The sequence below is a fragment of the Mesoplodon densirostris genome, chromosome 15 (assembly GCF_025265405.1).
Source record: "Mesoplodon densirostris isolate mMesDen1 chromosome 15, mMesDen1 primary haplotype, whole genome shotgun sequence".
Classification (NCBI taxonomy): Eukaryota; Metazoa; Chordata; class Mammalia; order Artiodactyla; family Ziphiidae; genus Mesoplodon; species Mesoplodon densirostris.
In genome coordinates this window covers 59,022,199-59,046,971 of record NC_082675.1, presented here as the reverse complement: position 1 = coordinate 59,046,971, position 24,773 = coordinate 59,022,199, and the positions used below count along the sequence as shown (strand labels likewise).

The following is a 24,773-nucleotide window of genomic DNA, read 5'->3' as shown; positions in this document are numbered from 1 at the left end:
ATACCCCAATATATCTCTGGGTTAGGGAGTATTTATGTTAATAACTTCCTCCATTCACAAAGATAAAGTAAAACTCTAGTTTGTTTTCATATTTTTCAGGAGAAATTTAGTTAGTTCCTCTAGGTTTTAATGTTTGGAGTGTACAAATTTAGATTTCTTTTCCTAAAATTAGGTCATTAGAAGTATATAATCTATAAATAATCACCAAGAGTTCATGAGTAAATTTGCTTTTTAACATATCTCCCCTAATATATCTTAAATCAAATCTTCTGTGATTAAAGATCAACACTTTGAGCAGTTTAAAACATTCGGATTTCATAATGGTTTGTTTAGACCTCACATGGCTCTTCTATCTGCAAAGCCTATAAATATACTTTTAGAAAATTTCTACCCAAACTACTTAGTCTCCTAATTTGTCTACTTTTGACCTTTTATGTTGCTAATGTTATGTGTTCACTTCATTGTTTTAAATTACATAATAATTTTACTCTTTTCCTGCAGGCAGAATTCACAGCCATGTGGGAATAGTACATGTCAGGTGGTGAGGGATTCACCATCTGGTACTCTGTCACTGACCATCAGTCATTCCAGGAGGCTGCCAAGTTTAAAGAGCTCATTTTTCAGGTCAGCCACACTTATGATATCCCCCTGGTCCTGGTGGATAACAAAATTGATCTGACAGACTTTCATCAAGTGAGTGTAAATTTTACCTGTTAGTGTCTGTCTTTTCCTCTGAGAATACATAGTATCAAGTATGGCTGCTTTCTGAGGTTTATATTGAGAATTATGAGAAATAAATATTGCACACAAGTTTTCTAAGAAGTCTTTGAAGAACTGTGATAGATTTTGTTAGTCACCACAATATACCTTATTCCACATACTACTTTTAAGTGTCCTAATCACTCCCCCAACAAGAGGCAGAGTCTGTTTCTTCCATCCTCTTGGATCTGGGCTGGCCCTATGATTTGTTTTGAGCAGCAGAGTGTAGTAGAACTGATGCTCTATAACTTTTGAGGCTGAGCCTTAAGAGTTAAGTGAGAACAGTTTATGAGATCTCTGGGACAATATCAAGTGCAATAATATTCACATTACTGGGGTCCCAGATGGAGAAGAGAGAGAGAAAAGGCCTGAGAAAATCTTTGAAGACTTAGAAGCTGAAAACTTCCTTAACCTGGGAAAGGAAACAGTCACCCAAGTCCAGGAAATGCAGAGTCCCATACAGTATTAACCTAAAGAGGAACACACAAAGACTCATTATAATCAAAATGACAAAAATTAAAGATAAAGAGAGACTATCAAAAGCAGCACAGGAAAAGCAACAAATAGCATTCAAGGGAGTTCCCATAAGACTATTGGCTCTTTTCTCGGCAGAAACTCTGCAGGCCAGAAGGGCGTGTCATGACATATTTAAAGTGATGCAAGGGAAAAACCTACAACCAAGAATACCCTACCCAGCAAAGATTCCATTCAGATTTCATGAGTAATCAAAAGCTTTACAGACAAACAAAAGCTAAAAGTATTCAGCACCACCAAGACAGCTTTACATCAAATGTTAAGGAAACTTCTTTAGGTTAAAAAGAAAAGTCCACAGTGAAAAACAAGAATGTTATGAAATGAAAAATCTCATCAGTAAAGGCAAACAAGCAATAAAGGTAGGAACTCATCCACACACAAAGCTAGTAGGGAGGTTTAAAGACAAAAGTATTAAAATAATCTATTTCCACGGTTAAGGGCTAAACAAAACAATTAGATATAAATATAATATCAAGAACAGTAATCATAGGGGAGGAGAGTACAAATAGAGCATTTTTAAAATGCATTTAAAAGTAAGACATCAGCAACTTAATTATGTGTATATATAGACTGCTATACAAAAATCTCATAGTAACTGCAAACCAAAAATCTATAATAGATATACACACAAAAAATAAAAAGAATCCAACACAACACTAAAAATAGTCATCAAATCACAAGAGAAGGGGACAAACTAAGAAAGGGGGGAAAAGGCCTACAAAACAAATCCAAAACAATTAACAAAATGGCAATAAGAACATACATATTGATAATTACCTTAAATGTAAATGGATTAGATGTCCCATCCAAAAGGCACAGATTGCATGAATGGTTATAAAAACAAGACCTGTATATATGTTGTCCACAAGACACTGACTTCAAATCTAGAGACACATTCAAATTGAAAATGAGGGGATGGAAAAAGATATTACATGCAAATAGAAATTTTAAAAAGCCAGAGTAACAGTACTTATATCAGAAAAAAAAAAAAGTAGATCTTAAAATGAAGACTGTTACAAGACAAAGAGAAATGCTACATAGTGATCATAGGATCAATCCAAGCAGAATACATAACAATTGTAAATATATATTCACCCAACATAGGGCACCTCAGTATACAAGGCAAATGTTAAGAGACATAAAAGGGGAAATTCACAGTAACACAGTAATAGTGGGAGACATTAACACTCCACTTTTATCAATGGACAGATCATCCATACAGAAAATGAATAATGAAACACAGGCTTTAAATGACACATTAGACCAAATAGACTTAATTGTTATTTATAGAGCATTCCACCCAAAAGCAGCAGAATACACATTCTTCTCACGTACACGTGGAACATTCTCCCTGATAGACCACATGCTGGGCTACAGAAAAAGCCTTGATATTTTAAGAAAATTGAAATCATATCAAGAATCTTTTTTTTTTTAAACCAGAGTGTTATAAGAGTAGAAATCAACTGCAAGGAAAAAACTGAAAAAAACACAAACTCATAGAGGCTAAACAATATGCTACTAAACAACCAATTAATCATTGAAGAAATCAAAGAGGAAATTAAAAAAAATACTTAGAGAGAAATAAAAAGGTAAGCACAACAACCAAAACCTATTGAATGCAGCAAAAACACTACACCAAGAGGGAAGTAGTTAGCAATACAAGCTTACCTCAGAAAACAAGAAAATATCAAGTAAACAACTGAATTTTACACCTAAAGCAACTAGAGAAAAAAGAACAAACAAACCCATTATTAGTAGAAAGAAAGAAATCATAAAGAACAGAGGAGAAATAAATAAAATAGAGACTGAAAAAGCAACAGAAAAGATCAATGGAACTAAGAGCTGGTTCTTTGAGAAGATAAACAAAATTTAGCCAGACTCATCAAGAAAAAAAGGAGAGGGCCCAAAACAATAACATCAGAAATGAAAAAGGGACAGTTACAACAGACACCACAGAAATACAAAAGATCATAAAAGACTACTCTGAATTACTACATACCAATATAATGGCCAATCCAGAAGAAATGGACAAATTCTTAGAAATGTGCAATCTCCCAAGACTGAAAGAGGAAGAAATGGAAAATATGAGCAGACCAATTACCAGTAATGAAATTGAATCAGTAATTTAAAAACTCCCAACCAACAAAAGTTCCAGGCCTTAAATGTAAATGGATTAGTTTTGGCTTCACAGGTGAATTCTACCAAACATTTTGAAAAGACTTAACACCTACTCAAACTCTTCCAAAAAACTGAAGAGGAAGGAACACTTCCAAATTCATTCTATGAAGTCAGCATAACTCTGATACCAAAACCAGACAAAGACATCACACAAAAAAAGAAAATTACAGGCCAATATCACTGATGAAACTAGATGCAAAAATCCTCAACAAAATACTAACAAACTGAATCCAACAATACATTAAAAGGATCATACACCATGATCAAGTGGGATTTATCCTAGGAATTTTCCAATATCCACAAATCAATCAGTATGATACACCACATTAAAAAACTTGAAGAATGAAAACCATGTAATCACTTCAATAGATGCAGAAAAAGCTTTTGATAAAATTCAACATCCATTTATGATGAATACTCTCCAGACAGTGGGCATAGAGGGAATCTACCTCAACATAATAAAGGTTATATATGACAAATTCACAGCTAACATCATACTCAATGGTGAAAAGCTGAAAGCTTTACCTCTACGATCAGGAACAAGACAAGGATGTCCACTCTGACTACTTTTACTCAACATAGTATTGGAAGTTCTACCCACAGCAATCAGAGAAGAAAAACAAAAACAAAATAATCCAAATTGGAAAGAAATAAGTAATACTGGCACTGTTGGCAGATGACATGATACTATATATAGAAAATCCTAAAGAGGCCACTAGAAAAATACTAGAGCTCATCAATGAATTCAGTAAATTTGCAGGATACAAAATTAATATACAGAAACTGGTTGCATTTCTGTATTGTAACAACAAACTAACAGAAAGAGAAATTAAGGAAACAATCCCATTTACCATCACATCAAAAAGAATAAAGTACCTAGGAAAACAACCCACCTAAGGAGGCAAAACACCTATACTCAAAAAAACTGTAATACACTGATATCACTGAAAGAAATTGAAGATGACACAGCAGATGGAAAGATATAATGTGTTCTTGGCTCAAAAAATCAATATGGTTAAAATAACTGTATTACCATGGCAATCTACAGATTCAAGGCAATCCCTATCAAAATACCAAAGATATTCTTCATGGAATCAGAAATAATAATTTTATAATTTGTATGGAAACCCACAGCCTCAAATAGCCAAAACAATCTTGAGAAAGAAGAACAGAGCTGAAGGAATTACACTCCCTGACCTCAGACTATGCTACAAATACACAGTAATTAAAACAGTATGGTACTGACACAAAAACAGACACATAGATAAAATCAATGGAACAGGTTAGAGAGCCCAGAAATAAACCCATGCACTTATGGTCAATCTATGACAAAGGAGGCAAGAATATATAGTTGAAAAAGAACAGTCTCTTCAGTAAATGGTGTTGGGAAAACTGGACAGCTACATGTAAAAGAATTAAATTAGAAGCTTATCTAATGCATACAAAAATAAACTCAAAATGGATTAAAAACTCAAATTAAGACTGAACATATAAAACTACTAGAACAAAACATAGGCAGAACACTCTGACATAAATCAAAGCAATATTTTTTTTGATCTTTCTTCTAAAGTAAAGGAAATAAAAGCAAAGATAAACAAATGGGACCTAATTAAACTTAACCTCTTTCCCACAGAAAAGGAAACTATCAACAAAATGAAAAAACAACCTATGAATGAGAGAAAAAATTTGCAAATGTTATGAATTATAAGGAATTAATATCCAACATATATAAACAGCTCATACAACTCAATATCAAAAAAAACCAGCAACTTTTTTAAAGAATGGGCAGAAGAACTGAGTAGACATTTTTCAAAAGAGAAAATGCTGATGATTAACAGGCATATGAAAAGATGCTTGACATCACTAATCATTGGGAAAATACAAATCTAAACCACAATGACATATGACCTCACACCTACCAGAAGGACTATCATCAAAAAGACCACAAATAACAAATGTTGGCAAGATTTTGGAGGAAAGGGAATCCTCGTGCACTGTTTTTGGGAATGTAAGTTGGTGCAGGCACTGTAGAAAATAGTATGGAGGTTTCTCAGAAAACTGAAAATAGAACTAGCATATGAGCCAGCAATTCCACTTCTGTGTATCTATCCAAAAAAAAAAAAGAATACTAATTTGAAAAGATACATGCACCCCAATGTTCATAGCAGCATTATTTACAATTGCCAAGATATGGAAGCAACCTAAGTTGTTCATCAACAGATGAATGGATAAAGAAGATGTGGTATATATATATACACAATGAAATACTACTCAGCCATAGAAAAGAACAAAATTGTGCCATTTGCAGCAACATTGATGAACCTGGAGGACATTATGACAAGTGATGACAGAGAAAGAGAAATACTATATTATATCACTTATATATGGAATCTAAAAATACAAAAAACTCATGAATACAGCAAAAAAGCAGACTCACAGATATAGCAAACAAAGTTCTGGTTACCAGTGGGGTGAGAAGGGAGGGGAACTATTGGGGCAGCAGGAGCTACAAGCTATTCTGTGTAAGGTAAGCTTCAAGGATGCATTGAACAACATGGGGAATATAGCCAATATTTTGTAATAACTGTAAATCGAGTGTAAGCTGTGAATATTGAAAAAAAAAACAGAGTTATTCAGGTTCTGCCTTTGCCACTTGAAATTCTTGTTCTTGAGGTCCAGACACTATGTAATGAGGACCAATCTAAATATTGAAGAGAGCCATGAGGACAAAGCAACATCCAGCCTCACATCTGTCCCTGCCAAGGCACCACACCGGTGGGCAAAGCCATTCTGCATGTTCTAGTACCAGCTGCCATTTGACTGCAATCTCATAAGATATCCTAGTCAATCCATAAGGGTCATTAAAATCTCCCAGCTGAGGCTTGTCTAGATTTCTGACACACGGAATCATGGACAAATACAATTGAATTATTTACAACACCATGGTTAGGAGTGATTTTTCATGCAGCAATGGATAATCAAATAGGACCCTTCCTACTTTCCAGAATCAGAACAACTGTTTCTCAAGTTGAATAAGAAATGACTCCTATATACCATCAATCTGCTTCAATCTCCTCTGCTGTATCACTGTGATCCTCACAGTCTCACAATTTCTCCAAACAAACAAAATTGATAATCCAGAAACCATGCTTGGTTTAAACTGTGATCCATTATTAGATTTCATGTAGTTCATTATAGTTTATTCTCATCTGATCAGACTATCAGATGGACAAACTATGATTGCCTTGTCTCTGAGATCTCTGCAATGTAACAATACTTAAGTTGTCCTTATACTCCTTACGAGACTAAAAGACAAAAACCTAATTCAGGGATAAGGCAAATCATCTCAAAATTCCATCGCTGTTATTTGTACAAAGTTGCATTACTGAGATGTTGCATACAAATCAAATTTTTCTAAATCAAGTTCTCTAAATCAAGTAGTTTATAATTTGAGATGCTACATCTTTATTTGCACTGACCTTAAATTTGACTGGATTTTAATAATTTATGTTATTCCAGCTAATGACTTATTTTAGACTGCTCAAACTACCCTGTTAATAAAACCTTTTGCTAAAGTAAGAATCTTCACTAAAACAAATAGTTTTCTTCTATGTTAAGTGTTTTATACATTTTAACTTTCGTATCTAATGTATTTTAAGTTTTCTTAAAGTGAAATGATCTCATATAAGAGCCAATGTTTATAAATTTATGCTTAACACAGAAACATATTCCTATGATTTAGTGCAATGCATTTTTGTATATTTCACTTAAAATTAAAGCATCTTAAAGTGGCAGCTAACTATTTTTCAGGAGTTATACCATTTATTTTCCTCTGCACCTGTTCTGCTGCCTTGCTTTTTTTTCCCCTTTCTACCATGTTTAATTAGATATGGTTACATTATTATGGGTTAGGAATTCAAGTTTATCTCAGCAGCTAAATATGAATCTATTCTCAGATACTTGACAGAGAGGAAGAAGAGAGGTATAGATCTAGTGGTAAACCCTTCAGATACTCCTCTGAAAAGTGGGGACAGTTTAGTTTTTTTAGGACTTCTGGAAAGTGGCATAAGAGAGCATCCTGAGATGTGTGTGACCGTCAGTGATCACATGACCACCCTTGTTTCACTTCTCAGAATTCCTAGAAAACATAAACATTTATTTGGATGCCAGTAAAGAGAACTGTAAGTAACTCTGAGAAAGCTAGTGAATTTGAGAATATTAGGGAAACTTCTTCAGGTAGAAGTTAATCAGATTCTCTCTAGAATGATTGCTCTCCATGACTCCAATGCTGGAGGACATGTGCTTTCCTCTCACCCTCCTGTCCCTGCTTCTGCTTTCTGCTCAAAAGTGGTCCTCTGCATCTCACAAAGGAATATTCAACAAGACCCCTATCTTTGCCTGAGTAATTTCACATTAGCAGCGATGTGAATCACAAGCATTATAAATGCCACTGAAAGAAATAACAAAAAAATACATTAAGCTGAGTAATTTAGTGGATTTGACAAACTTTTCCTTTTAGATAAAAGCAAGATAGTCACAGAAAGTGCCAAAAACATGAAAACTCAAATTACTATCTTTTAAAAACTGCTCATGTACCAACCTCTCAAATAATGAAGTGTTGATATGCAAATTTGGCTTCTGGTTGTGGTGTTTGTGATGGAAATAATTATTCCTGTAATTGTACCATGTTTTTTATTTTCTTTTCAAAATGCTTTCAATTCACACTTTATTTTAATCATATAACTGCCCTGTGTAGTTGTAAGGCAAGCATTTGATGGATGAGGATATTTGAGAAGTGAATATATTGATAGATATTGAGGTAAATTATTGTTGTTAGTGACAAAATTAAGACTAAAACCCAGATCATATGTAATCCTTTTATTACATCAATATTTAAAGTTAGGTCACTGTTTCTTTTTTGTTTGTTTTGTTTTTTTGGTTTTGTTTTTTTCATCTAAAGCAAAAGCAAAAACAAAAATGTTGACACCTGAGTCATCTATAACTCAAAGGAGTTTTGTGAAGATTTCAAGAGTAATAATGTTAAACTCTCAAAGGTATGGAAGGAAATCATGCTGGTGTTTTGTTCAGTGCTGAGAGGCAGAGAAGTAGGATTCTCATTTGGAAGCTCTTCTTCCTCCTGCCTACACTGAAAGGTATTGAAAGGAAAGAAGGCTGCTGATGAAAGCTGTTTCTTATCACGTTTGTTTAGTATAGGTGTCTGCATTCTTAATGCATTTTGGTGAACCACAAGTCCCTTTCTTCCAAGAAAAATAAACAAGTTTTAGTGCCTGATTTTTAAAAATTATCATTCATCTCTTTGAGCTAAAATATTGTATTTAAAGTCTAGTATTTTATCTGTGAACAATATTCATTCTGACACTGATGATGCTGATGATGCATTTACTATTTGCAAGGCTCTGTGCCAGGCACTTAACACACATCATTGTATTTATTCCTTACCAGAAGCTCATGAGTAGGCTCTTTTATGGTACCTATTTACCTATGAGTCCACTGAGCTTTAATACTTTCAGTAGGGCTTCTCTGGTGGCGCGGTGGTTGAGAGTCCACCTGCCGATGCAGGAGACACGGGTTTGTGTCCTGGTCCGGGAAGATCACACATGCCGTGGAGTGGTTGGGCCCGTGAGCCATGGTCGCTGAGCCTGCACATCCGGAGCCTGTGCTCCACAATGGGAGAGGCCACAACAGTGAGATGCCCGCATACTGCAAAAAAATAAAAATAAAATAAAATAAAATACTTTCAGTAACTTGCTCAAGGTCACACAGCTAGTTAGAGTTGAGAGACAATATCCACTGTGTTCTCATTTGAAATCTCACTATGTTAGACTGTTGGCCTGTAAGCCATTATTATTTTCATGATTCTTTTTTTTTTTAAATATCAGCTTCTGGACCTTAGCATACTTCTCAGAGAATGGAACATAATCAATTGTATTTCATTGGCAAGATGGATCACGAAGGATCAGAATGATAACTCTTTGGATGTGGAGTGAGGAGCTCCAGTACCTGGACAAACGAGTAATAGCCAGGATTTGGGGGGAAGAGTGTGAGGGAAAATAAAAGAAAGAAAATGAGTTTCAAAACTACTCAAAGATAGTATTTTCTAATCAGTTGAACAAATTTGTCCAGATTCCATCTAGACTACTCTAAAGCCTTTTTAAAATTCCCAGACATTAAGTCCCTCAGCTTCCACTGGCTTTGTCCATATTTACAATATCTTCAACTGTCATACTGGAGAGTAAAAGGAGATAATTCCTGTTTTGTTTTTTTGTTTGTTTCTTTCTGGAAAATCCTAACCAACTGTGCAAAGTAAAAATGGTGCTATGAATGGAACGAATTTCAGAGATTTGGGAACTGGATTAGAAAAGTCTTACATCAGTAACAGACTACAAATTGTTTTATCCTGAAGATAGACCGAGACAAATCCCTCAGGGCTGCCAGTCTAATTGCAGTTTAATACTCAGCTTGAGGTCTTGAAACTCTGCTTTCCACAGCCTGAATGTTGCTTGGGATCCTGAAATACTCTTTGTTTATTAATCAGTGAGTTATCTAATGAAAGTAGTTCTATTACTTTACTGAGAGGGACATATGAAGGCTGTGGGAATCAGGGATTTTTGTACTAAGAAAAATACCTTCTATTTAGAGTTATATCAAGCACCTACTTATCGTTCCAGAGTGGTGGCAGCTTCAGAGTATAGTAAAGAAATGAGTAAAACTTAAAATCTCTTGCACAACAAAGGAAACCATAAATAAGATGAAAAGACAACCCTCAGAATGGTAGAAAATATTTGCAAATGAAGCAACTGACAAAGGATTAATCTCCAAAATATACAAGCAACTCATACAGTGCAATATCAAAAAAACACACAACAAAACAAAACAAAACAAAAACAAAAACAACACAATCAAAAAATGGGCAGAAGACCTAAATAGACATTTCTCCAAAGAAGACATACAGATGGCAAACAAACACATGAAAAGATGCTGAACATCATTAATTATTAGAGAAATGCAAATCAAAACTACAATAAGGTATCACCTCACACTAGTCAGAATGACCATCATCAAAAAATCTTCAAACAATAAATGCTAGAGAGGGTGTGGAGAAAAGGGAACCCTCATACACTGTTGGTGGGAATGTAAATTGATACAGAGAGTATGGAAAACAGTATGGAGGTTCCTTAGAAAACTAAAAATAGAGCTACCATATGACCCAACACTTCCACTATTGGGCATATACCCAGAGAAAACTGTAATTCAAAAAAACACATGTACACCAGTGTTCATGGCAGCACTATTTACAATAGCCAGGGCAAGGAAACAACCTAAATGTCCTACATACATGGGAAGGGAAATTATTTAAGTCATTTGAGCAGAGTTGTAGCATGAATACATTTTTCATTTTCAGGCTAGGTATTGGGGTGGGGCAAGAATGGAAACAGGGAGACCAGTTAAGAGATTTAGCCATCAGGATGAGGAATGATGGTAACTTTAGTGAAAAGAGTAACACTAACTATTCACAGATTCCATACTCATGAAGCACACAGACAGGATGACAGGTGACAAACTACAGTAGAGATTTGGAGACCTTCCATGTATGGATGAGCTATACTACATCCTTCAGTGGCACCTGAGGTCATCATGGTATTATCACATTATACAGTGTGTGTCCATCATGGACTCCTAAGACAAGGTTAAGAAATATATTTGGTAAATATATTTTAGAAAGTAAAAAATATATATTGTATAAATAGTCCTTGAGTTTCAGTCATTACTGAGACAGTGCTGTGTTCTTGGAAAAATCAGTGGTAAACACAAGATGGACACCCGGATTCCCCTTCAAAGAAGTACTTCCTGAATAGCACAGAGGTAGGTGGTATAATCAGTAGACATCTTCCAGCCATCAAATACTTCAGGATCAGCCTCAGCTACACAAAGTCTCCTTGCCTGAGGTCATAGCCTTCCTGGGGGAAACTCATTTCCAGTGTGGTGTGGGCATAAATGTCCAGTCATTGCAGCCCAATGTGGGTCACTGGGAAAAGCAAATCTTGCTCCAGATCCCTTCACTGGTTTGGCAAGAACTTTGTCAGTCTTGCCTTGAGGTTCAACCTTTCCCTCTTCCTAATCCAGTTTCCTTCTCCTTCCTTTCATGAGTGTTGATCCCTAATAAATATCATGTACTCTAAAATGTGTCTCAGTGTCTGCTTCTATAAAATGGAGATATTAATACCTATTTCATAGGTTATGAGGTGGGGTAGATGAGATTATGTCAGTAGATTATCTAGCATAGATAGTGTTTCGCACAAAGTAGGAACTCAATAAATATTAGGTACTACCATCCTCATCCCTCACCTGAATTGTTGCAATAGTCTTTGGTTATTATCATGTTCTGATCTGTTATTTTGCAAGTTATAAACTAGCAAACCAAAAGTATAAGAATTTGGTGAAAAGAAATAATTAATCCTGACTTAAGGCTCAGGGAACTTTGTGATGACCAGTGTAGAGATGTCAATGCATGGATTTTGCAAAATCAATTTTGTAATTATTTTTTCTAATTTTCAGCTGTGAAACATACAGTAACAATTTTGAAGTAACTGAATTCTGAAAAATAGAACTCTGTATAAATCATTGTTTTCTTCCTTTAGTTCATTAATTAAGTAAACCTGCATAATCTGAAGATATACGAGCAAGCCAAAAAAATATTGAGCATTCCAGAAAAGTTAAGCTAATTTTTCCATGTACCAACAAACTCACTATGGATGAGACCTGTAATTCTCAAAGTGTGGTGCACAAACCAGAAGAATCAGTATCACCTGGAAACTTTGTTAAAAACAAATTCTCAAGTCCCAGCATAGTCCTACTAAACCAGAAAACCTGGGGATAGGCACAACAATCTATTTTAACAAATTCTCTGGGTGGTTCTGAACCATGCTAAAGCTAGGGAATCACTGGGCTAGAATATAGATGAATGGACATAAACGGTAATTTTATCCTTTAGGTCCTGTAAGAAAGCCTAGACACTACAAATAATTCAAAGGTCTTGAACAAGACCTAGAAGAAAAAAAAAGTAAATAAACATACACCCTTACATGTGCACACACATATTTAAAATATAAAAATATTTTTTTAAATAAAATTAATTAGTGCTTATATAAAAACAGTGAAAAAATATTATAGATTAAATCAATGCATTATAAAAATCTAAATTGCTCTGTATATACTGTGCAACTCCCACTAAATGGATTTTTATTTGTCAGTTTTTTGTTTCATTGGAGTAGAGATTGTATCTGCTCAGTTTGAATTAACATAACTTCTTGCTTCCCTTCCTTATTTAAACATTATACTGTATTGTTTGTTTTTCATGGATCATTGACTACATTTATCAAATTGATAAGTCAGTGAAAGCTTATAGAAATGAGCTTGCTTCTTCTTAGGGAAAAGAGGGGGAAAAACGCTGTATGTAGAATATTGCTAGTTCCTTGAAATGAAACCCAAGGTTACAAAATTGCTCAGAATAGATCTCTTATGATTTTTCAAGCCAATCATTTAAAACAGCTGCACAAAAGGAAATAAATACTGAAGTAAAGTTTTAAATTTTATATTATTCTATCCAAGATTTCAGCTTTCCATGTGTTTTCCTAGGTATCCTGGCCAACCCAAACTCTGACATTTGTGAGAACTTTCTTCAATTATTGGTCAGGTTTCTGGCTATTCCCAATAAATCAGTGTGTGTGTGTGTGTGTGTGTGTGTGTGTGTGCATGCACATACACACACACAGTTATGTATATAGGTACAGGTATCTTAAAGACCAAGGTAATCCTATAAATCCAAAATAATGATCTAAGTCAAATTACAAATACTGTGAAAGAGGAAAACTTGCTATTTGCACTTTGGAAACCTTTAAACTTTATCTCACCACATGTTTAGGAAACTACATAATCCATCCTGTCTTAAAACTTTCATGTTTCAAAATATGAAATAATTATAGAGGCAAAGGAGGTTGTGAACAAATGTGTAAAAAGCCCCATGCACCCTTCCCGTAGCATCCCCAATATAAACAAATTATAAAACTGTAAAATGATATCAAAAATGAAAAAAAATGACATTGGTTCAATTCATAGAGCTTATTAAACTTCACTAGTTATACACATGCTCATTCATGCATGTGTGTATAATTACATGCAGTTCTATTACATATATAGCTTTCATAAACCACCACAATCAAGATATTCAACTGTACCATTACCATAAGATTCCCTCATGTTGCTCCTTACAGCTACATCCACCCCGTATCTATCCCAATCCCTACCTCCTAGAAACCACTAGTCCATAGTACAGTCTCCACCTTTACAATTATTTTACTTTTTGATTTTTTACTTTTTGATTTATTATGTACGTGAAATCATCTAATATGTATCCTTTGGAGACTGGCTTTTTTCATTCAACATTATATCCTGAGGTACATCAACTTTTTATGTTTATCAATAATGTGTTTCTTTTTATTACTGAATAGTATTCAATTTGGATAGTACCATAGTTTGTTTATCCATTCACCATTTATGATGACATGGGCAATTACCGGTTTTCAGTTATCATGATTAAAGCTTCTATGAACATTCATATAAAAGTTCCTACATGAACTCGTCTATAATTCATTGGGATAGATGCACAAGAGTGAAATTGTTGGGTCTTATAAGTCCATTTTTAGTCTTGAAGGGAAGCAACCAAGTATTCTCCGGGGTGGCTGTACACTTTTACATTCTCACCCCTGTCAACTTTAGAAGTTATCACTATTTTTCATTTTAGATATTCTGCTGGGTATATAGTGATATCTCACTATGGTTTTAGTTTGCATTTATCCAATAACTAATGATATAGGACATTTTTTCCTGTCTTTATTGGCCACCACTATAGCCTCTTAAGTGAAATATTTGTGTACGTCCCTTGTCCATTTTATAGTTGGATTATTATTTTTTAATATTGTTTTGAGAGTTCTTTGTATATTCTAGATTCAAGCACTTTGTCATATGTGAAAAGCAAATATTTTATCCAAGCCCATGATTTGACTTTTCATCTCTCTAGTGTGATCTTTTGTTGGGAAATTTTTTTTAATTTGATGAGGTCTATTCATGGATTTTTCCTCTTATGGATCACTAATTTGGTATTAAATTGAAGAACACCCTTAACCAAAGATTTCTCCTATGCTGTCTTCTAGAAGAGAGTAAGTTTTATGTGTTACTTTTAAGTGCACAGTCCATTTTGAATTAATTTTTGTATAAAGTGTTCATTTTGTGATGATGGATGTTTAATTGCTCCAGCACCATTTACAGAAAAAGTCATCCCTTCTCTATTGAAAATTATTTTGCACCTTTGTCAAAAATTAATTGGGTATATTTGTGTGGATTTAGGTCTGGGTTCTTGATTATGTTCCATTGATCTATATACCTATCCATTGCCAGTGTCAAACTGATTTGATTACTACATCTATATAGTAAGCTTTAATATCAAGAATTCTAATTTTTCCTTCTTTTTAAAATTGTTTTGGGTATTTTAGTGTCTTCCTTTTCCATATGGATTTTATAATAAGTTTCTCCATGTTTTCAAGAGGAGGCAAGGATATACAATGGAGAAAATACAGTCTCTTGAACAAGTGGTGTTGGAAAAACTGGAAAGCTATGTGTAAAACAATTAAATTAGAATATTCCTTCACACTATATAAAAAATAAATTCAAGATGGTTTAAAGACCTAAATGTAAGACATGGCACCATAAAACTCCTAAAAGAGAACAAAGGCAAAATATTATCTGAAATAAATAGTAACAATATTTTCTTAGATTAGTCTCCCAAAGCAAAAACAATAAAAGCAAAATTAAACAAATGAGACCTAATCAAACTTCAAAGCTTTTGCAAAGCAAAGAAAACCATCCAGAAAATGAAAAGACAATATATGGAATGGGAGAAAATATTTGTAAGTGATGTGAAAAACATATTTTGAACCAATTTTTTTCCAGACATATGCCCAAGAGTGGGATTTCTAGATCATATGGTAGCTCTATCTTTTTAGTTTTTTAAGTAACATCCATACTGTTCTCCACAGTGGCTGTACCAATTTAAATTCCCACCAAAAGTGTAGGAGAGTTCCCTTTCTCCACACCCTCTCAAGCATTTATTGTTTGTAGATTTTTTTATGATGGCCATTCAGACTGCATTGAGGTGATATCTCATTGTAGTTTTGATTTGCATTTCTCTATTAATTAGTGATGTTGAACATATTTTCATGTGCATGTTGGCCATCTATATGTCTTCTTTGGAGAGATATCTATTTAGGTCTTCTTCCCCCTTTTTGATTGCGTTGTTTGCTTTTAAGGTATTGAACCACATGAGCTGTTTGTAAATTTTGGACACTAATCCTTTGTCAGTGGTATCATTTACAAATATTTTGTCCCATGTTGTGGGTTGTCTTTTCATTTTAAGTCTTTTCATTTGTTTATGGTTTCTCTTTTGGTGCAAAAGCTTTTGAGTTTAATGAGGCCCCATTTGTTTATTTTTGTTTCTATTTCATTTACTCTAAGAGATGGATCAAAAAAGATATTGTTGTGATTTATGTCAAAGAGTATGCTGCCTATATTTTCCTCTAAGAGTTTTATAGTATCTGGTCTTATATTTAGGTCTTTAATCCATTTTGAGTTTATTTTTGTGTGTGGTATTAAAGAGTGTTCTAATTTCTAAAGGATACAGGCACCCTAAAGTTCATTGTAGCACTGTTTACAATAGCCAAAACATGGAAGTAACCTAAATGTCCATTGACAGATGAATGGATAAAAAAGTTGTGGTACGTATATACAACAGAATGTTACTCAGTCATAAAAAATAATGAAATAATGCTATTTGCAGCAACTTGGATGGACCTGGAGATCACCATACTAAGTGAAGTCAGTCAGAGAAAGACAAATACCATATGGTATTACTTCTATGTGGAATATAAAAAAAATAATGATACAAATGAACTTATCTACAAAACAGAACAGACTTACAGAGTTAGAGGGTGAACTTATGGTTACCAGAGGGGAAATATGGTGAGGAAGTATAGACTGGGAGTTTGTGACTGACATGTACACACTGCTATATTTAAAATAGATAATCAACAAGGACCTGCTGTATAGCACAAGGAACTCTGCTCAGTATTCTGTAATAACCTAAATGGGAAAATAATTTGAAAAAGAATAAAAAAAAAGTTGCCCAAGGAAAATGAAAAAAAAAAGTCTACAAATAATAAATATTGAAGAGGATATGGAGAAAAGCAACCCTGTACACTGTTGGTTAGAATGTAAATTAGTGCAACCACTATGGAAAACAGCATGGAAGTTCCTTAGAAAACTAAAAATAGGACAACCATATGATCCATGAATTCCAGTCTAGAATATATTACCAGAAAAAATGAAAACTCTAATTTGAAAAGATGCATGCACCCTAATTTTCATAGCAACTTTATTTACAATTGTCAAGATATGGAAGCAACCTGAGTGTCCACTAACAGATGAATGGATAAAGAAGATATATATAATATTATGCAGCCAGTAAAAAAGAATGAAATATTTTCATTTACAGCAACATGGATTGACCTAGAGAATATTATGCCTAGTGAAGTAAGTCAGACAGAGTAAGGCAAATACTATATGATATTGCTTATATGTGGAATCTAAAAAATAATGCAAATGAATCTATATACAAAATAGAAATATATTCACAGACATAGAAAACAAACTTATGGCTACCAAAGGGGATAGGGTAAGAGGATGGACAAATTAAGAGCATAGGATTAAGAGATAAAAAACTACTATACATAAAACAGATAAGCAACAAGGATTTACTGTATATCACAGGGAATTAAACACAGTATTTTATAATAACCTGTAATTAAACATAATCTGTAAAAAATAAACTCACTATGATGTACACCTGAAACTAACACAGTATTGTAAATCAACTATACAACTAAAAAAAAAACAAGAAAAAATGTCTACAGTTTAATTTATAGTGAATTTACATTTTTACTATGCTAAATCTTCCAATCCATTAATATGATCTGCCTCTCCAAACATTTAGATCCTCAATGATTTATTAATCTTCATTTTATAATTTTCATCATGCAGATACAATAGATGTTAGACTCATACTTAAGTAATTTTATTTGGAGCAACTGCAAATGATATCGTGCTTTTTTTTTTTTCTGTTTCCAATTGTTCCTTGTCAGTATATTGAAATGTAATTCAGTTTTGTGTCTTGTTATTGTATTCTGTAACTTCACTCAACTTATTAATTCTCAAAATGGATTTTCTCTTGGGGTTTTCTATGTAATCAATCTTGCCATTTACAAATAAAGACAGCTTTATTTCTTCCTTTCAACTGTGTATGCCCATTACTTCCCTTTCTTATTCTTATTGCAGTGGCAAAAAACTTCTAGTACTATGTTACATAAGTGTAAGGAAAAGAGACATCCTTGAATTGAACCCAGTCTTAGAGAGAATGCAGTCATTGATACGATCATAGAGTTTTCCTCCTTTATTCTGTTGATATGGTAGATTACAATGCAAGGTTTTCAATGTTCAATAACACTTGTGTATCTGGAATAAATCCTATTTTATCATGGGATATTATTCTTTTTATACATTGTTGTACAATATTTTGCTAAAATGCTGTTGAATATTTAGCATCAGATTCGTGAGAGTTACAGGTTTCTAATTTTCATTTTCTGTGATGTTTTTATCTGGTTTGGTTATCAGAGTAATACTGGCCTCATAATATGAGATGGGAAATATTTCCTGTTCTTCTATTTTTTGATGAGATTGTGTAAAATTTGTGTTAATTCTCTTTTGAGTGTTTAGTAATACTTTTTATTAAAACTATCTGGGCCTGGATGTTTCTTGCTTGGTAGCTTTGAAAATTAAAATTCAATTTCTTAATAGTTTTGGACTATTCATTTTATCTGTTTGATTTTGACAGAGTTTTGTCAGTTTGTAGTTTTCAATGAAGTTATTGATTTCCTCCAAATGTTCAGTTGATGAGTGTGAAGTTTTTCATATTCCCTTATTATCCTTTTAATGATTGTAGGATCCACTGTGATATTTTCTGTTTCCTTCCTGATACTAGTTTTTCAGTCTTCTCTCTTTTTATCCCTTGCCAGTCTCTCCAGAAGTTTACAGATTTTATCTTTTTTATAAGAATCAATTTTAGTTTTGTTAGTTTTCTCTCCGGTTTTCCTCTATAATTTGTAATTTTTGCTCTTTATTATTTCCTTCCTTCAACTTGTTTTGTATTTATTTTTCTCCTCTTTCTTTTTCTTTTATTTTTTGGTGTCTTGTGTTTTCACTTATATATTTATTATGTTTATTGCTATTTTTATTCATTCTAATCTTCTTTGCTTTCTGAAGGTCCCATTCTTCTGTTATCATTTTATTTCTGTTTGTAAGAGTTTTATTTTTTTTGTTTTGTTTACCATTCTTTAAAAGTAGATTTGCTAGTGATGAATTCTTAGTTTCCTTTCATATGAGAGTGTCTTTATTTTTTCTTTATTACTGAAGGATAATTTCACCAGATATAGGATTTGGATTTGACAGTTCTTTTCTTTCGGCCCTTTAAAAAGCTTGCACTACTTCCTTCTGACCTCAATGGATTCAGATGAGAAATTCTCTGTCATTTAACTTACTTTTCCTTTAGAGGTGATGTATCATTCCTCTATGGATATTTTGAAGATTTGTTGTTTGTCTTTATTTTTCAGAACTTTAATTATGATGTGTCTTGGTGTAGATTTACCTGGGTTTATAATCCTTGGATTTTACTCAGCTTCTTGAATCTGTAGGTTTCTGTGATTTTCCAAATTTGCTAAGTTCTCAACCATTATTCTGTTAAACACTTTTGAAATTCCACAACATTTCTCTTCTCACTCAGGGCTCTGATGTCTAGAATGTTAGGTATTTGTCATTATTCTACAGATCCATAAGAAGTTTTATTTTTTCTTTCAATGTACTTTCTCTCTGTTGTTCAGACTGAATAAATTCTATTGACCTGTCTTTGATTTAACTAATTCTATCTTTTGCCTTCTCCACTCTACTATTGAGGCCATCCAGTGAGATTTGTTTTTGTTTTTGTTTTTGTTTTTCTTCTTATTTTTGGTTGGTATGTTTTTCACTTGTATGATTTCTGTTTGATACTTTTTTATACCTCCTATTTCTTTCTTGAGTTCTTTTTTTTATTTCTTTCATAAGAATTTGTAATGATTATTGAAACATTTTATGATAGCTGCCCTAAAATCCTTATTAGATAATTTTAATATCTGATTCATATTAGTAATAGAATCTGAATGATTGTATTTTTAATTCAGATCATGATTTTTCCAGTTTTTATACTGATGAATGATTTTTATTGTATCTTTCTCATTTTAGTCATTATGATAGGAGATTCTTCATCCTATTTAATTCTTCTATTTTAGCAGGTGGTTACCATATTTAGGCTAATATGTGATTTCTGCCTTACATTTGTGGCGTTTAGACCTAATGACAGTTTTATTTTTATACTCCTTGCAATGGTATTCTGGTCTGTTTTATTCCTTTAGTGCTGTTGGAGCTCCTGCTCCAATCCCTAATGGTGTTGTCTAAAGGGTTGGAAGAAACTTTTCCAGACCACTGATTTCTCTGAACTAACTTCTATGTGAAGTAAGGGCAGTAGCTCTTGGGCCTATGTCTCCTTGTTGAAGGGAAGGAGAATAGAAGGCAGGTGTGATGCAGGCTCTGTGAAAGGATTACTCTACCTGCCAGCACTCTAGTTGTAAAGTGGGTCCTGTAATAGTTCTGTTTCCTCTGCTGCTGTTCATGACAGATTGGACTTCCATATAGCTCTTTTTAAGGTTATCCTGTTTCCAAATGACAAAATCCAGTAGTGGGTCCCAAGCAAAATGATGGTTCCTATCAGAGTTTCCATCCACTAAACATTCTTTATCCTTAACATATCATTAGAAGGTAGCATTGCTGAGCTCCAGAGAAATATTTCCCATGCATATTCCCACTTTATTTCCTGCCTGTGCTCATGCTGAACATCTAAGGCTTTTTCTATTTGCTTTTTCAGTCTCACCAATTTTCTCTATCCCCCAAAGTCGAGCTCAAAGTAAAATTTCTCTACCATGCCTTAGCCAAAATAATTCCAGATAGAACTTTTCTTTTTTGAATTCCTTCAGTTCACCCTGATGTTACAACTACTCTTTTTTTGGGGGCTATGTTTATTTATTTTCTGAATTATGCTTTAAGCACCTCAAGGTGAGTATCTTTTGATTTTAATTCTCTTCAATCCCTCATCAACTTTAACAGTGTCTTTTTTACATATAAGGTGTTGTATAAGCACTGATTTGTTGATTTCAAACTGAGGTTCAAGTAGTGCTGACCTCTTTTAATCTCATTGTCAGAATGAACAAAGCAACCCTGAAAGCTAGATTTGGAAGGGATTTTAGCTTTAATTTAGTCCAATACACTCATTTTAAAGAGTACAATTTGAGTTAAAGGACACAGAGACAAACAGATGGTCAAGAGAAAAACAGAGAGCAAACTACAGCCAGTCTTCTCATGATCACATCAATGTGTCCACCATTAAACTTGCCTTTTCTCTACAAAGTATTACTTTTACATGATTTTATAAATTAAGCTTTCTTCTGAGCAGGAAGGGAGGGGAGAGGAAAATAATAGCTGTAAAATTAAGAAGCCAAACCTGATATCAGCCTACTGAAGAGGGTTGTACCCTACCACATCCACAAGAAATTCTGAAGGAGAATCTTTATTAGAACTCTTGGGAAATACCCTTTTAGGCTGCACTAGATTGGAATATTATTATTATTTTTTTTACTTTTAGTAAAGACTTTCATGCATGCAGAAAATTATGACAATACTAAGTGTATGGCTTAAATAATTAATAAAACTAAGCATATTTGTGTAACCACCACACAGATCGAGAAATAGAAAACAGCACCTTGGAAATGCCCTTGTTTTTTCTGAAGAGCTTTACTTCTTCCTTCTACTTGCAAGAAAACCACCATCTTGATTCTTAACCACTTTAGTTAGTTTTGCTTTTATACTTTAAATAAATGAAATTAAAACACGATTCACATGTTTCTGACTTCTTTCAGAATATTGTTCAACATTGTATTTGTGAGATTCATCTATGGGTTTATGTGCTTATTTGTTATAATTATAATAATATATTATTTTGTATGAATATACCACAATTTATTTATCCATTCTGTTGTTAATGGACACTTAGATTGTGTCCAGTTTGGGGGTCTTATGAATAATGAGGTTACTGTTGTTTCTTTTATTATTTGAAGCACTCATGCAGTATTTTTATTGGGTTTATATTTAGTGTGTAATTGCTAGGTCATAAGACTTTCATATGTTCAACATCAGTAGATTTTGCCAAACTATTTTTTTTAACATCTTTATTGGAGTATAATTGCTTTACAATGGTGTGTTAGTTTCTGCTTTATAACAAAGTGAATCAGTTATACATGTACATATGTCACCATATCTCTTCCCGCTTCTGTCTCCCTTCCTCCCACCCTCCCTATCCCACGCCACTAGGTGGTCACAAAGCAACGAACTGATCTCCCTGTGTTATGTGGCTGCTTCCCACTAGCTATTTATTTTAGGTTTGGTAGTGTATATATGTCCATGCCACTCTCTCACTTTGTCACAGCTTACCCTTCCCCCTCACCATAACTGCAAGTCCATTCTCTAGTAGATCTGAGACTTTATTCCCATCTTGCCCCTAGGTTCTTCATGACCTTTTATTTATTTATTTTTATTTATTAGATTCCATATATATGGGTTAGCATACTGTATTTGTTTTTCTCTTTCTGACTTATTTCATTCAGTATGACAGACTCTAGTTTCATCCACCTCACTACAAATAACTCAGTTTCATTTATTTTTATGGCTGAGTAATATTCTACTGTATATATGTGCCATATCTTGCATATCCATTCATCGGTTGATGGACATTAGGTTGCTTCCATGTCTTGGCTATTATAAATAGATCTGCAATGAATATTTTGGTAAATGTATCTTTTTGTATTATGGTTTTCTCAGGGTATATGCCCAGTAGTGGGATTGCTGGTATGGTATGGTAGTTCCATATTATTGTATGATAGTTCTATTTTTAGTATTTTAAGGAACCTCCATACTGTTCTCCATAGTGACTGTATCAATTTACATTCCCACCAACAGTGCAAGAGGGTTCTCTTTTCTCCACAGACTCTCCAGAATTTATTGTTTGTACATTTTTGATGATGGCCATTCTGAATGGTGTGAGATGATATCGCATTATAGTTCTGATTTACATTTCTCTAATGATTAACGATGTTGAGCATTCTTTCATGTGTTTGCTGGCAATCTGTATATCTTCTTTGGAGAAATGTCTATTTAGATCTTCTGCCCAATTTTGGGTTGGGTTTTTTGTTATTTTGACATTGAGCTGCATGAGTTGCTTGTAAATAGTGGACATTAATCCTTTGTCAGTTGCTTTGTTTGCAAATATATTTTTCCCATACTAAGGGTTGTCTTTTTGTCTTGTTTATGATTTCCTTTGCTGTGCAAAAGCTTTTAGTTTCATTAATCCCATTTGTTTATTTTTGTTTTTATTTCCATTTCTCTAGGAGGTGGGTCAAAAAGGATCTTGCTGTGATTTATGTCATAGAGTGTTCTGCCTATGTTTTCCTCAAAGAGTTTTACAGTGTCTGGTCTTACATTTAGGTCTTTAATTGATTTTGAGTTTATTTTTGTATATGGTGTCAGGGAGTGTTCTAATTACATACTTTTACATGTAGTTGTCCAGTTTTCCCAGCATCACTTACTGAAGAGGCTGCCTTTTCTCCACTGTATACTCTTGCCTCCTTTATCAAAGATAAGGTGAAAATATGTGCATGGGTATACCTCTTGGCCTTCTATCCTGTTCCATTGATCTATATTTCTGTTTTAGTACCAGTGCCATACTCTTGATTATGGTAACTTTATAGTATAGTCTGAAGTCAGGGAGCCTGATTCCTCCAGCTCCGTTTTTCATTCTCAAGGTTGTTTGGCTATTCGGGGCCTTTTATGTTTCCATGCAAACTGTGAAATTTTTTGTAATAGTTCTGTGAAAACTGCCAGTGGTAGCTTGATAAGGATTGCATTGAATCTGTAGATTGCTTTGGGTAGTAGAGTCATTTTCACATTTTTGATTATTCCAATCCAAGAACATGGTATATCTCTCCATCTATTTGTATCATCTTTAATTTCTTTCATCAGTGTCTTATAATTTTCTGCATACAGGTCTTCTTTCTCCTTAGGTAGGTTTATTCCTAGATATTTTATTCTAGTTTTGCAATGGTAAGTGGGAGTGTTTTCTTAATTTCACTCAGATTTTGCATCATTAGTGTGTAGGAATGCCATAGATTTCTGTGCATTAATTTTGTATCCTGCTACTTTACCAAATTCATCAATTAGCTCTAGCAGTTTTCTAGTAGCATATTTAGGATTCTTTATGTATAGTATCATGTCATCTGCAAGCATTGACAGTATTACTTCTTCTTTTCTGATTTGGATTCCTTTAATTTCAATTTCTTCTCTGATTGCTATGGCTAAAACTTCTGAAACTATGTTGAATAAAAGTGATGAGAGTGGGCAACCATGACTTTTTCCTGATCTTAGTGGAAATGGTTTCAGTTTTTCACCATTGAGAATGATGTTGGCTGTGGGTTTCTCATATATGGCTTTTATTATGTTGAGGAAAGTTCCCTGTATGCCTACTTTCTGGAGGGTTTTTATCATAAATGGGTGTTGAATTTTGTGGAAAGCTTTCTCTGCATCTATTGAGATGATCATATGGTTTTTCTGCTTCAGTTTGTTAATATGGTGTATCACATTGATTGATTTGTATATATTGAAAAATTCTTGCCTTCCTGGAATAAACACCACTTGATCATGGTGTATGATCCTTTTAATGTGCTGTTGGATTCTGTTTGCTAGTATTTTGTTGAGGATTTTTGCATCTATGTTCATCAGTGATATTGGCCTGTAGTTTTCTTTCAATGTGCCATCCCTGTCTGGTTTCAGTATCAGGCTGATGGTGGCCTCATAGAATGAGTTTGGGAGTGTTCCTCCCTCTGTTATATTTTGGAAGAGTTTGACAATGATAGATGTTAACTCTTCTGTAAATGTTTGATATAATTCGCCTGTGAAGCCATCTGGTCCTGGGCTTTTGTTTGTTG

General features: G+C 33.8%; 1 protein-coding gene across 1 annotated transcript in view; it reads left to right on the top strand.

Moving 5' to 3' along the window:
* The window catches only part of RIT2 (Ras like without CAAX 2), a 534,011-nt gene that overhangs the window by 296,432 nt on the left and 212,806 nt on the right, over positions 1-24,773 (top strand). Inside the window, 1 exon segment of the mRNA XM_060119529.1 lies at positions 502-693. Within this exon segment, the coding sequence (XP_059975512.1) occupies positions 502-693 (192 nt within the window).